The sequence below is a fragment of the Hyla sarda genome, chromosome 2, assembly GCF_029499605.1.
Source record: "Hyla sarda isolate aHylSar1 chromosome 2, aHylSar1.hap1, whole genome shotgun sequence".
NCBI classification, from domain to species: Eukaryota; Metazoa; Chordata; class Amphibia; order Anura; family Hylidae; genus Hyla; species Hyla sarda.
Genome location: NC_079190.1, coordinates 330,669,524 through 330,682,519, shown reverse-complemented (window position 1 = coordinate 330,682,519; position 12,996 = coordinate 330,669,524). Strand labels below are relative to the sequence as shown.

Sequence of the window (12,996 nt, the reverse complement as noted above, 5' to 3'; positions counted from 1 at the left end):
ATGATGCCAACATAAAGTGGACATATTGTATTTGTGAAGAAAAATAAAATTTATTGTGAATATCCATTTTCCTTATAAGTAGAGAGCTTCAAAGTTAGAAAAATGCAACATTTTCAAAATTTTCTTGAAATTTTGGGACTTTTCAACAAAAAAGGATGCAAGTAACGCCGAAAATTTACCACCAAAATAAAGTAGAATAGGTCACGAAAAAATCTCAGAATCAGAATATTCGGTAAAAGCGTTTTCGCGTTATTAATTCGTAAAGTGACGGTGGTCAGAATTGCGAAAAAGGGCTCTGTCCTTAAGGTGAAAAAGGGCTGCGTACTTAAGGGGTTAAAGCAGTAGAGAAGGTGATCGAGCTTCTATATTTAACATCACAGATTGATGGATGTAATGTAGAGTGGCATTGTGATGCACTTTAAATAAAAGTGTATGCATTTCATTATTCAGTGTCTTGTTTTCTTTCTGCAGAAGTATTGGAGGAAAAAAGCTGCGTTGGCGCTCCCAAGGAAGTAACCCAAGTCGTGGGTATTGATGCAAAATAATTTATTCTTACAGCATAATAAATATAAAGCAAGACACGTTTCGGGAGTCACAGCTGCCTTTTTCAATTGCAGGTGGTTGCGGTATGGCAAGGTAACGGGTATATGTGTTTAAATACATAGGAAATGGCGCCAAAACCAGGTGAGCTGGTGACGTCGTGTGGCGTGGATGCCGGGGCCAGGTAGGGGCCGGGCATTAAAGACCTAAATAATAAAACATATTCAAAGAAGGGGCATGAAAACCACATAAAACATGTAAAAAAATCATAGGTATTTGGAAGTTCAAACTGAACCGCGAGAATTGTCTGTGGTGGCGACCAATCAGGAAGCTGCCGGCATCCGTGGGACCAATCAGGAGGCAGTAGGAGGAGGCGGTCATCGCTGTGCAGAGTTGCTGCTGTGGGGAATGAATGGAGACGAGCCCCTTGAAACTGATTGGCCGCGTTTTTTAAATGTTTTATGTGGTTTTCCTGCCCCTTCTTTGAATATGTTTTATTATTTAGGTCTTTAATGCCCGGCCCCTAGATGGCCCCGGCATCCACCCCACATGACGTCACCAGCTCACCTGGTTTTGGCGCCATTTCCTATGTATTTAAACACATATACCCGTTACCTTGCCATACAGAAACCACCTGCAATTGAAAAAGGGAGCTGTGACTCCCGAAACGAGTCTTGCTTTATATTTATTATTATTTTCTTTGATTTCTTATGCTGTAAGAATAAATTATTTTGCATCAATACCCACGACTTGGATTACTTCCTTGGGAGCGCCAACGCCGCTTTTTTCCTCCAATACTTCTGCATTACTCTACGGACTCTCCTCTGGGCTCAGTCCTCACGCTGGTGGCCTGCATACCAAGCTACCATCACCGACAAGGAACACGATACCCCCACCTGGGTACCCACCTATACCGGATAAAGACCTACACCGCACCCGGCGCTACCTCCGCTTTTTTCCTCCATTTTATTGTTTTCTTTCTGGTTTACTGTTTGTTTGTTTAGTTTGCTGTGTAAAACAGACAGCTACAACACATAAGCCTAGGCTTGAAAATCAGGACTGGCACCACAATGGAAAAATTACCAGATGTGCATCTTTTCTGTTTAAAGGGGTAATCCAGGAAAAAAAATTTTTTATATATCAACTGGCTCCAGAAAGTTAAATATATTTGTAAATTACTTCTATTAAAAAATCTTAATCCTTTCAGTACTTTTTAGCTGCTGAAGTTGAGTTTTTCTTTTGTATCCAAGTGCTCTCTGATGACACGTGTCTCGGGAACTGTCCAAAGTAGAAGCAAATCCCCATAGCAAACCTATTCTACTCTGTAGGAGAAGCAGAGATCAATAGAGAGCACTGTTGTGACAGAAAAGAACTCAACTTCAGCAGCTGATAATTATTGGAAGGATTAAGATTTGTTTTAAATAGAAGTAATTTACAAATCTGTTTAACTTTCTGCAGCCAGTCGATATATAAAAAAAAAAGTTTTTTCCTGGAATACCCCTTTAAGTTTAAGTACTGGTTTTGGTTTACAAATGCTTATGAGTACTGATAAAAAATACCCAAGTGTGATTTAGGCTATAGCTTAGAAGGAATGCTTAGAAAGGGGACATGAAAAGGATACTGACCATGTACATGGTAATGACATTTTATTGTGTGAATTTACATAATAGTAACATTAACACACAAAGTAAAAAACAAACAAAATTTCTTAATCACGTACTTTGTGGTAGCATTTTTCAATTACTAGTCTCCAAGGCACCTTAAAATAATGTCCCGAGTTACAATACCACACAGCCGGTGACAAGAGTAGTTTCTGAAAGGAAGAAGTAGTGTTGCTCCTTTAAAAGGAGTTGTCTGTGTATGGCATCAAAATGTATGCTAATGCAACTTATTAATATAAGGTTCTTAGCTATAGTACAGAGAACTTCCACATTCTTTCACAGAAACAGCAGCTCAGTCCTCTTTCCCTACTCCTGGCGTCAGCACAGACCACAGTATTGAGAAGGTGGGTGGAGGGTTTTACAGCTCCTTGGCTTTAATGGCAAATTAGATAAGGCATCCAAGAGTCACATTTTTGTCATAGCATTGTCTTGAACTGCCATGAGGACAGGAGAGGCACAGACCAGCAGCAATAAGGCAAATGAGCTGTAAAACCCTACCGCCACCCCTTTACAATACCGTGGTCTGTGCTGACACTAGTGGAAGTAAGGGGAAAGCAGAGAATGAGCTGCTGCTTTTAGTAACAGGACGTGACAGCACAGCTAATATGAAAGTTCTCTGCAGTATGGCTAAAAACATATTAGTAAGCTGCATTATTATTCTTCATTTTGACAACAGACACAGGTTGTTTCTTTCAACTGACAAGCCCTTTAAGAGTATGTTTACATGTGCATATTTTGCTGCTCATTGAAGTCAACAGGTGGCAAAGTCAGCTGCAGAAAATCTGCATCAAAATATGCACGTGTAAACGAACCCTAAAACCTCTTTCAGCGGTCAAGGGCTAAAACTGGGGACCAATGTACTCTAATTACTACAGTTAGGCCACAATATGACCTACACCCTCGTATTTTGGCAATAGTGAGAGTATGGCTTAAACAAAATACAAAAACTTTTATTGTTCTAAGAAAATTGATGTAAAAATCCTTTCGGATTATGCATCAACTAGTTCAGCTAACATTTTATTGACCAAGAAGTAGTAGGTACCTAAAAGTCCAACCTAATGCCTCTTGTTGGACAAAATCTCCTAATTACACTTATTATACAATTATATACACATGCAGATAATTCACAGCTTCACCTTCTGATGTTTACATGTAACATTTAAGAAATATAAAGCACGCAAACAAGATGGTGTCCCATTAAATTTTAAATGAAAAATTTTCAGCAGGTCCCAGTTGGAAATTTCCCAGTTTTCATTTTAGACTCCAATGCAGACATTGCATGTCCATGGTAACAATGAACAAACACTGTATACTCTGATCATGCACTCAAATTTCCTTTTATCATACCCATCTGGCTAACCTTAGTAGAAAGTATTGGTAGTGGTAGCCTCCTTTAGGTAGTAGTAGTGGAATCCCTCTTTAGGAGGTAGGATTAGTAGTGGAAGCCCCCTTCAGATGGTAGCAGTAGTCGTCACCTTTAGGTGGTAGAAGTAGCAGCACCCCCGGCTTGAAAAAAACACCTGGCTCCCACGCAGCCCGCTGCGTGGCCTTTCTCCTCTGCTCTGTGCTCTGGTGCATGATGACGTCACTCGTGTTCCGGATGGCTAGTCCGGCCCTGCTTCAGGCTAATCTTAGTAGAGACTGCAAGCTCACACTGCACAATGGCCAATGTTTATCAATCTGCCTCAAACCAGGTTTTAGTCAAATTGATAAATCTGGGCCAATGTGTCGGCAACCTGATACCATAGATATTCTTTGTCTGCATAGGAGCTGTTGAATAAAAATAAAATGGTAGATAACCCTACTCTGATTTTCATTTATTGGGACAATCTAGAAAGTGTTTGCAAAGGTGTACATAGCCTTTTACTGAATCCTACATAGACTATTAAAAACTTCACCATATACATAAGATAGTCCAAACTTGGCCAAAACCATCCTTGTGAAACAAAAAACCCCACTTTCATCTGGGAATCCATCTTGAGCCTAGACAGGGCATGACTGGCATGTAAGTGTTGTTCACTTATCTTAAGTAAATTGTTTTATAATGATGATTCTATATTGGCCAAAAACATGCCATGACACCTGATGATCAGCTTATATAGGGATCAGTCTTCTGTCAACAGTAAACCTTCAATAGTGGAGTGCCCGAAGAGTCTGTTTCTGTGTCTGGCAAGGAATCCTCTTTTTGTAACGTAGATCCTGAGAAAAGATTTGTAAATGTATTAGTGATCAAGGAATGTTAAAGAGATATTTTACTGGATAGGTGATAATTCAGGGATGTGGAAATCGCCCGACGCCCGTGACATGTAGTTCCGGGTGCTGGGCAGGTGAATTTTTCATAAATTTAGCCTGTATAGGGCTAGCAGGGCCGAACCGACTTTATTTTTATAAGGCTGGTGTGAAGTGCAGACTGACGGGAGGAGCGGGCGCAGACTTGCATGGGACGCAAGTCTGCACCTCACACAATTCTTCACTACACCGACGCTCAGGGTGTACAGAGCGGGCTGACTCGAGCCCACACCATACTCGACGGCCCCCGGCTGATTTCAGATGCCGGGGACCGCCGCTAATAGCCCGGCATGCGGCACTCGCCGCGGCCGGCCATTAACCTTTTAGATCACCGCTGTCAAAGTTGACAGCAGAGTCTAAAAGGTTTCATATAAACATCCCTGGTGGTCTAGTGGGGTGGATCCCCCAATAAGGGGGGGGGGGGGTTGGTTTTGGCTGGTTATCCACTATGGAGGTAGCCGGAGGGCTTACCTCTGCATTCATGGCTGCCCCCATAAATCTGCATTTGATTGAGCCTGCCTTGAGCAGGCCCAACCAAATGAACACAGATCAATGGAGTTCAATAGAACTGCATTGATCTGAAGTGTATTAAAAAAAAAAAAGTTTAATAAAAGTTTTAAAAAAAAACTCCCATTAACCCCTTTCATATTAAAAGTTCATATCACCCCCCTTTTCCCATATAAAAAAAAAGATGTAAACATAATAAAAATAAACCATATTTGGTATTGGCGCGTGCATAATTGTCCGAATTATAAAAAAAAAAAAAAAAAACAACATTTAGTATCCCATACGGTCAAATGGTGTTAAATTTACATATCACAGAATTTAGTTTTTTTTTTAATCATATCCTAGAAAAAATAAAGAAAAAATAAAATAAAATAAAATATTTTGTATTGGTATAATCAGGCCGACCTAAAGTATAAAAAATAATGTGTAAGTTTGACCACAAGGTGAATAGCGGAAAAAAAAGAAAACCCCCAAATTTATGTACTATTTTGATTAAAATTATTTTGTCTACCAGGACAAGTGGATTTTTATGAGGGACAAGTAGATTGCCCTCTGTTTTAATCCCTTGGACAAGTAGTTTTATTTTGTTATTTCCACACCCCTGTAATTGCTAAATTAGTTAGGGTTGGCTGGGATCCCAAAAATCTTAATTCTGCCAGTTAGAGATGAGCGAATTTACAGTAAATTCGATTCGTCACGAACTTCTCGGCTCTGCAGTTGATGACTTATCCTGCATAAATTAGTGCAGCTTTCAGGTGCTCCCGTGGGGTGGAAAAGGTGGATACAGTCCTAGGAGACTCTTTCCTAGGACTGTATCCACCTTTTCCAGCCCACCGGAGCACCTGAAAGCAGAACTAATTCATACAGGATAAGTCATCAACTGCCGAGCCGAGAAGTTTGTGACGAATCGAATTTACTGTAAATTCGCTCATCTCTACTGCCAGTACTTCTAAGCAGCTGTATACTACAGAGGGAATTATTTTCTTTTTGGATTTCTTTTCTGTCACGACCACAGTGCTCTCTGCTGATACCTCCGTCCATTTTAAGAACTGTCCAGAGCAGGAGAAAATCCACATAGCAAACATATGCTGCTCTGGACAGTTCCTAAAATGGACAGAGGGGTCAGCAGAGAGCACTGTGGTCGTGACAGAAAAGAAATCCAAAGAGAAAGGAATTCCCTCTGTAGTATACAGCTGCTAATAAGTACTGTCAGGATTAAGTTTTTTTAATAGAAGTAATTTACAAGTCTGCTTAAAGGGGTACTTCACTGGAAAATATTTTTTTTTTTTAATCAACTGGTGCCATTAAATTAAACAGATTTGTAAATAATTCTATTAAAAAAATCTTAATCCTTCCAGTATTTATCAGCTGTTGTATAATCCACAGGAAGTTCTTTTCTTTTTTAAATTCCTTTCTATCTGACCACAGTGCTCTCTGATACCTCAGTCCATATCAGGAACTATCCAGAGTAGTAGCAAATCTCCATAGAAAACCTATCCTGCTCTGGACAGTTCCTAAAATGGACAGAGGTGTCAGCAGAGAGCACTGTGGTCAGACAGAAAGGAAATTCAATAAGAAAAGAACTTCACATGGATCGTACAACAGCCGATACGTACTGGAAGGATTAAGATTTTGAAATAGAAGCATTTTAAATATCCGTTTAACTTTCTCTGGCACCAGTTGATTTAGAAAAAAATAATAAAAAAAAAAAACAAAAAAAGTTTTCCACCGGAGCATTCATTTAACCACTTAGGGACCATGGGCATACAGGTACGCCCTGGTACTTAAGTACCAAGGGCGTACCTGTACGCCCGTGGGAATTTCGGTCCCCGCCGCGCATCGGGCAGGGACCGGGATGACTTATGATTGTCAGTGAATCCACACCGGCGATTCCGGGTCATACGGGTCTCCGGTGACCCGGAAAATAAGGGGGATCGGGGTTGTCCAAGACACCCACGAGCCCTCTGAAGGGAAAGGAGTGAGGTGGCAGGGGTGCCACCCCTAATATAGCAGATTGGGGGCGGGGGGGGGGGGGGGGTGTAAGTTTGGTTTCCCCGTTCTGCCCACCCACAGTAGTCCGGGCAGAACGGGGGAAAAGATGGTGACCGGCACCGTAGATCCACTTACCATCGGCGATCGGTGGTGGGCAGCAGAGGACGGCGATGTGGCTCCCTGGTGCAGCGATTCTTCGGAAGCCGGTAAGTAGTTGCCTAAAAATATCTGGAGGGCTACTGTTTTGAGACCACTATACAGTGGTCTCTAAACTGTAGCCCTCCAAATGTTGCAAAACTACAACTCCCAGTATGCCCAGACAGCTGCTTTCTGTTTGGGCATGCTGGGATTTGCAGTTTTGCAACAGCTGGAGGCTACAGTTTGGAGATCACTGTGCAGTGGTCTATAAACTGTGGCCCTCTAGATCTTGAAAAACTACAACTCCCAGCATGCCCACACAGCAAACAGCTGTATCGGCATGCTGGCAGTTGTAGTTGCATACCTCCAGCTGTTGCATAACTACATCTGGGAGTTGTAGGTTTGCAACAGCTGGTGGCACACTGGTTGGAAAATACTGAGTTAGGTAACAGAACCTAACTGAAGGTTTTCAAACCAGTGTGCCTCCAGCTGTTTCAAAAGTACAACTCCCAGCATGCACGGTCTGTCAGTACATGCTGGGAGTAGTAGTTTTGCAACAGCTCTAGGTTTGCTCCCCCCCATGTGAATGTACAGGGTACATTCATACAGGCGGAGTTTACAGTCAGATTCCTGCTTAAAGTTTGAGCTATGGCAAATTTTCCCCCACAGCGCAAACTCCTAGCGGGAAACTCACCGTAAACCCCCGCCAGTGCAAATGTACCCTAAAAACACTACACTACCACATAATAAAGGGTAAGACACTACATATACACCCCCTTACGCTGCCCCTCCCCCCCCAATTAAAAAGGAAAACGTATCGTATGACAGTGTTTCCAAAACGAAGCCTCCAGCTGTTGCAAAACAACAACTCCCAGCATTTCCGGACAGCCACTGACTGTCCAGGCATGCTGGGAGTTTTGCAACAGCTGGAGGCACCCTGTTTGGGAATCACTGGCGTAGAATACCCCTATGTCCACCCCTATGCAATCCCTAATGTAGTCCTTAAATGCGCATGGCGCTCTCTCACTTCGGAGCCCTGTCGTATTTCAAGGAAACAGTTTAGGGCCACATATGGGGTATTTCTGTACTTGGGAGCAATTGCTCTACAAATTTTGGGGGCTTTTTCTCCTTTTACCCCTTATGAAAAGGAAAAGTTGGGGTCTACACCAGCCTGTTGGTGTAAATTTTTTTTTATTTTGTTTACACTAACATGCTGGCGTTGCCCCATACTTTGTATTTTCACAAGAGGTAAAAGGAAAAAAAGACCCCCAAAATTTGTAACACAATTACGGAAATACCCCATATGTGGGCGTAAAATGCTCTGCGGACACACAAGGCTCAGGAGTGAGAGCGCACCATGTACATTTGAGGACTAAATTGGAATTTGCACAGGGGTGGCTGATTTTACAGCGGTTCTGACATAAATGCAAAAAAATAAATACCCACGTGTGACCCCATTTTGGAAACTACACCCCTTACGGAACGTAACAAGGGGTATAGTGAGCCTTAACACCCCACAGGTGTTTGATGAATTTTCGTTAAAGTTGGATGGGAAAATAAAAAAATTTTTAAAAAAACTAACTAAAATGCTGGTGGTACCCTAAATTTTTCATTTTCACAAGGGAAAATAGGGGGGGAAAAAAAGCCTCCCAAAATTTGTAACCCCATTTCTTCTGAATAATAACATACCCCATATGTGGATAAAAAGTGCTCTGCGGGTGCACTACAATGTTCAGAAGAGAATGAGCGTCATTGGGCTTTTGAAAAGAAAATTTGTCCGGAATTGAAGGCCATGTGTGTTTACAAAGCCCCCATAGTGCCAGAACAATGGATCCCCCCCACGTGACCCCATTTTGGAAACTACACCCCTCACGTAATGTAATAAGTGGTGCAGTGAGCATTTACTCATCACAGGTGTCTGACAGATTTTTGGAACAATGGTCCGTGAAAATGAAAAGTGTAATTTTTCATTTGCTCAGCCCACTGTTCCAAAGATTTGTCAACCGCCAGTGGGGTGTAAATGCTCACTGCACCCCTTATTAAATTCTGTGAGGGGTGTAGTTTCCAAAATGGGGTCACATGTGGGGGGGTTCTGGCACCATGGGGGGTGCTTTGTATACGCACATGGCCCCTGACTTCCATTCCTAACAATTCTCTCTCCAAAAGCTCAATAGCGCTTCTCCTCTTCTGAGCATTGTAGTGCGCCAGCAGAGGACTTTACATCCACACATGGGGTATTTCCATACTCAGAAAAAATGGGGTTACAAATTTTGGGGGGCATTTTCTCCTATTTCCCCTTGTAAAAATATAAAATTTGGGGAAAACCAGCATTTTTGTGGAAAAAAAAAAGTTTTTCATTTACACACAGACTAACAAAATGTCGTCAAACACCTGTGGGGTGTTAAGGATCCCTGTACCCCTTGTTACGTTCCTTGAGGGGTGTAATTTCCAAAATAGTATGCCATGTGTTTTTTTTTTGCCATTTTGGCAACATAGGGGCTTCCTAAATGTGACATGCCCCCCAAAAACCATTTCAGAAAAACTCACTTTCCAATATCCCATTGTCGCTCCTTCCCTTCTGAGCCCTCTACTGCGCCCGCCAAACACTTCACATACACATTTGAGGTATTTCCTTACTCGAGAGAGAGAAATTTACCCCTTTTAAAAATTCAAAAACTGGGTCTACAAGAACATGCGAGTGTAAAAAAAGGAAGATTTAGAATTTTCTCCTTCACCTTGCTGGTATTCCGGTGAAACACCTAAAGGGTTAAAACACTTTCTGAATGTCATTTTGAATACTTTGGAGGGGGGTGCAGTTTTTATAATGGTGTCATTTATGGGGTATTTCTAATATGAAGACCCTCAAATCCAGTACAAAACTAAACTGGTCCCTAAAAAATTCCAATTTTGAAAATTTTGTGAAAAAATGGAAAATTTCTGCTGAACTTTGAAGCCCTCTGATGTCTACCAAAAGTAAAAACAGGTCAACTTTATGATGCAAACATAAAGTAGACATATTGTATTTGTGAATCAATATATTATTTATTTGGTATCTTCCTTACAAGCAGAGAGTTTCAAAGATAAAAAAAAGTTTTTCCATCAAATTTTGGGATTTTTCACCAAGAAAGGATGCAAGTAACGCTGAAAATTTACCACTATGTTAAAGTAGAATATGTCACGAAAAAACTCTCTCGGAATCAGAATGAAAAGTAAAAGCATCCCAGAGTTATTATTGCTTAAAATGACAGTGGTCCGATTTGCAAAAAACACCCTGGTCTTTAAGTTGAAAAGGGGCTGGGTCCTTAAAGGGGTACTCCGGCGCTTAGACATCTTATCCCCTATCCAAAAGGATAGGGGATAAGATGCCTGATCGCGGGGGTCCAGCCGCTGGGGACCCCCGTGATCTTGCACACAGCACCCCAGTTAAAATTAGTCCCCGGAGCATGTTTGAGCGTGACAGCTTGTTTGCCCAATATACTGGGTTATAGTGTGCGTGTGAACAGCATTAAAATAAAGGATTATTCACATTTATCGATGAAGTATTCCTGGAGTTATGGCGGTTTAGTTTTATTCCTATTGCACAGCTCTGCGCAATGGAGGTAGGGAACCCATTATCTAGTGAGCACTCTGTTTTTAGTGAGGGAAGATGTTTGCATATTCAGGAAGGGGGCAGGCCGGACAGTGAATATCGATAAGGCAGGGAAGCTCGGCTCCCCACCTCCATTGCGTAAAGTTGCGCAATAAGAATAAAACAACAACAATTCAGGGAATACTTAAAGGAAATATGCAGCGAAAACAAATTCATCCCCTATCCACAGGATAGGGGATAAGTGTCTGATCGTGGGGGGGGGGTCTGAACGCTGAGGCCCACCATGATCTCTTGAACGGGGCCACGGCTCTGTCGCCCGGGGGTCACATATGATTAGCTGCCGCGCTGAAGCTGATAATTCATTAATTCTAGAGAGGGGTAGGTGCCAACCGGTATTTTGGTATAGGAAAAATTCATATCATGCAGGAAAAAAATGTTGGTATTCGGTATGAAACGGTATACCACCCAGCACTAGATTCAACATTCTGAATTTGGCAAATGTGAATCCTAGGAACATGACAATGTCCATCTATTATTGTAGGCAATCTCACATTTCAAACTGGACTAGGGTGGCATAAAAACTCAAGTCATTTATCTACCCAATCTCCTCTTCCCCTGCTGTAAGTGGCAGGGAGTGGGGCAGGTAAGTATGACTGTCTTTAATGCCACCCTGAGAAAATGTAATAGCTTTTCCTCCTGGGGCTGCTAAACCCATTTAGTTTTGAAAGAGATCAGACTTCAGCCTTTTCTTCATCTTCTGATTGATCAAAGGAACATTTTGCTGCTTATCGTGAAGCCTGGCTTCTTTATTTAGTATTGATTATATGGCTCACACTAAAGCATTAACATTTTACAAGGCAAAGCAATATTTCTACCACAACGATTAACAAAACTCTTTACTAACTGTGAAAACATATAAAGTCATATAGCAGCATCACCTCACCCAGTGCCTTAGATGTGCCACCTAACCACAAACAAACACCATGTGACAGATGTGTTTACACACTAAGGTTTAGATCACCTGCCTTTTTTCCCCAGAGAGGGATCATCACAGAGAACGTACATGGGACAGATGCCCGGTCATCTCTTGTGGGGGAGTGAAAAAACAGTTAATTTAACTAACCTAATACATAACATGCAGAGTTAAGGTAGGTTAGGATAACTTTGAAAAGTGATTTTGCTGGAAAAAAATACACAGCCAATTATATTTTTGTCACTGCCAGGGAGCACTAAAGCATAAATTTACCTCTGTCAACCATAGCATTTGCAGGGGGGGGGGGGGGAACAAACTTGAAGAGATAATTAAAAACTAGTTCTTAAGTGTAAAGCTTTAAAATAGTCAATTTACTATTTATCACAGTAGCCGATATGGTTTGTCTTAAAGGGGTACTCCGCTGCTTAGCATTTGGAACAAACTGTTCCGAACGCTGGAGAAGCCTCCCATAAACTTGCATTGAGGGGACGGGGCATGATGTCATGAGGGGGCGGGGCTATGACCTCACGAGCTCCCGACGCCAACTCCAGCGTTCAGAACAGTTTGTTCCAAACGCTGAGCAGCGGAGTACCCCTTTAACTTAGGCTACAGTGTAAAGATGTACCAGCGTTTTTTGTTTTTTTTATCTGACAATATGCACAAAAATATAAGCTTTCAGAAAGCTAATGTGTTGAAAGTTATGTAAGCCAGTTATTTGGTGCACACCGTTATTTATAACCCTTATAGTTTAGGCTTTATTTTTTTTTTTTGCAACAAAACATGCATTTCAGAAACGGCATCTCTGGATTGAAATTAACTCCCCGAAAAATTAAATTTTTTTGCAGAAACCTCATTTTGCTCAACAATGTGCAACCTTTGTGTTTTAGTAGATACTTTTGCACCTACTCTTCCGAATGGGCGTAGCTTTGATACAAAAAAGGCGTGTGGTTTAAAGTCAAAGTGTCACCAAAAAAATTACCTATTGTTTAACCTGTTAAGGACGCACGGGTAATATCACACCCTTGACATCAGGGACTTAACACACCAGGGCGTAAATGTACACCCTGTAGAGTTTTTGAACTGAGCACAGGAGCTGCACTCGCTTCAGAGTAGTGAATGTTGGCTACCATAAGTAGCCAGATGCTCCCTGTTAACGACGGGCAGTGGCGATACTTCTGTTTTGTCATCTAACTCTTTAGACGCCATGATCAATGCCGATCACAGGATCTAAAGTGAAAGTAAATGTTGCTGATCGCTCAGTGGAGTCGCGGGGAGTATGATAAATGGCGGATGAGGGTCCCCTTACC

At 41.8% G+C, this 12,996-nt stretch overlaps 1 protein-coding gene across 2 annotated transcripts in view; it reads right to left on the bottom strand.

The window, feature by feature from the left end:
- Window positions 1–2,171: 2,171 nt before the first annotated feature.
- LOC130356420 (keratinocyte differentiation factor 1-like) overlaps window positions 2,172–12,996 on the bottom strand; it is a 66,947-nt gene continuing 56,122 nt past the window's right edge. For both annotated transcript variants that reach the window (XM_056557952.1, XM_056557953.1), the window contains exon 5: window positions 2,172–4,400. In XM_056557952.1, coding sequence (XP_056413927.1) covers window positions 4,318–4,400 — 83 coding nt within the window. In that variant the 3' untranslated portion in view covers window positions 2,172–4,317. The remainder of the gene's footprint in view (window positions 4,401–12,996) is intronic.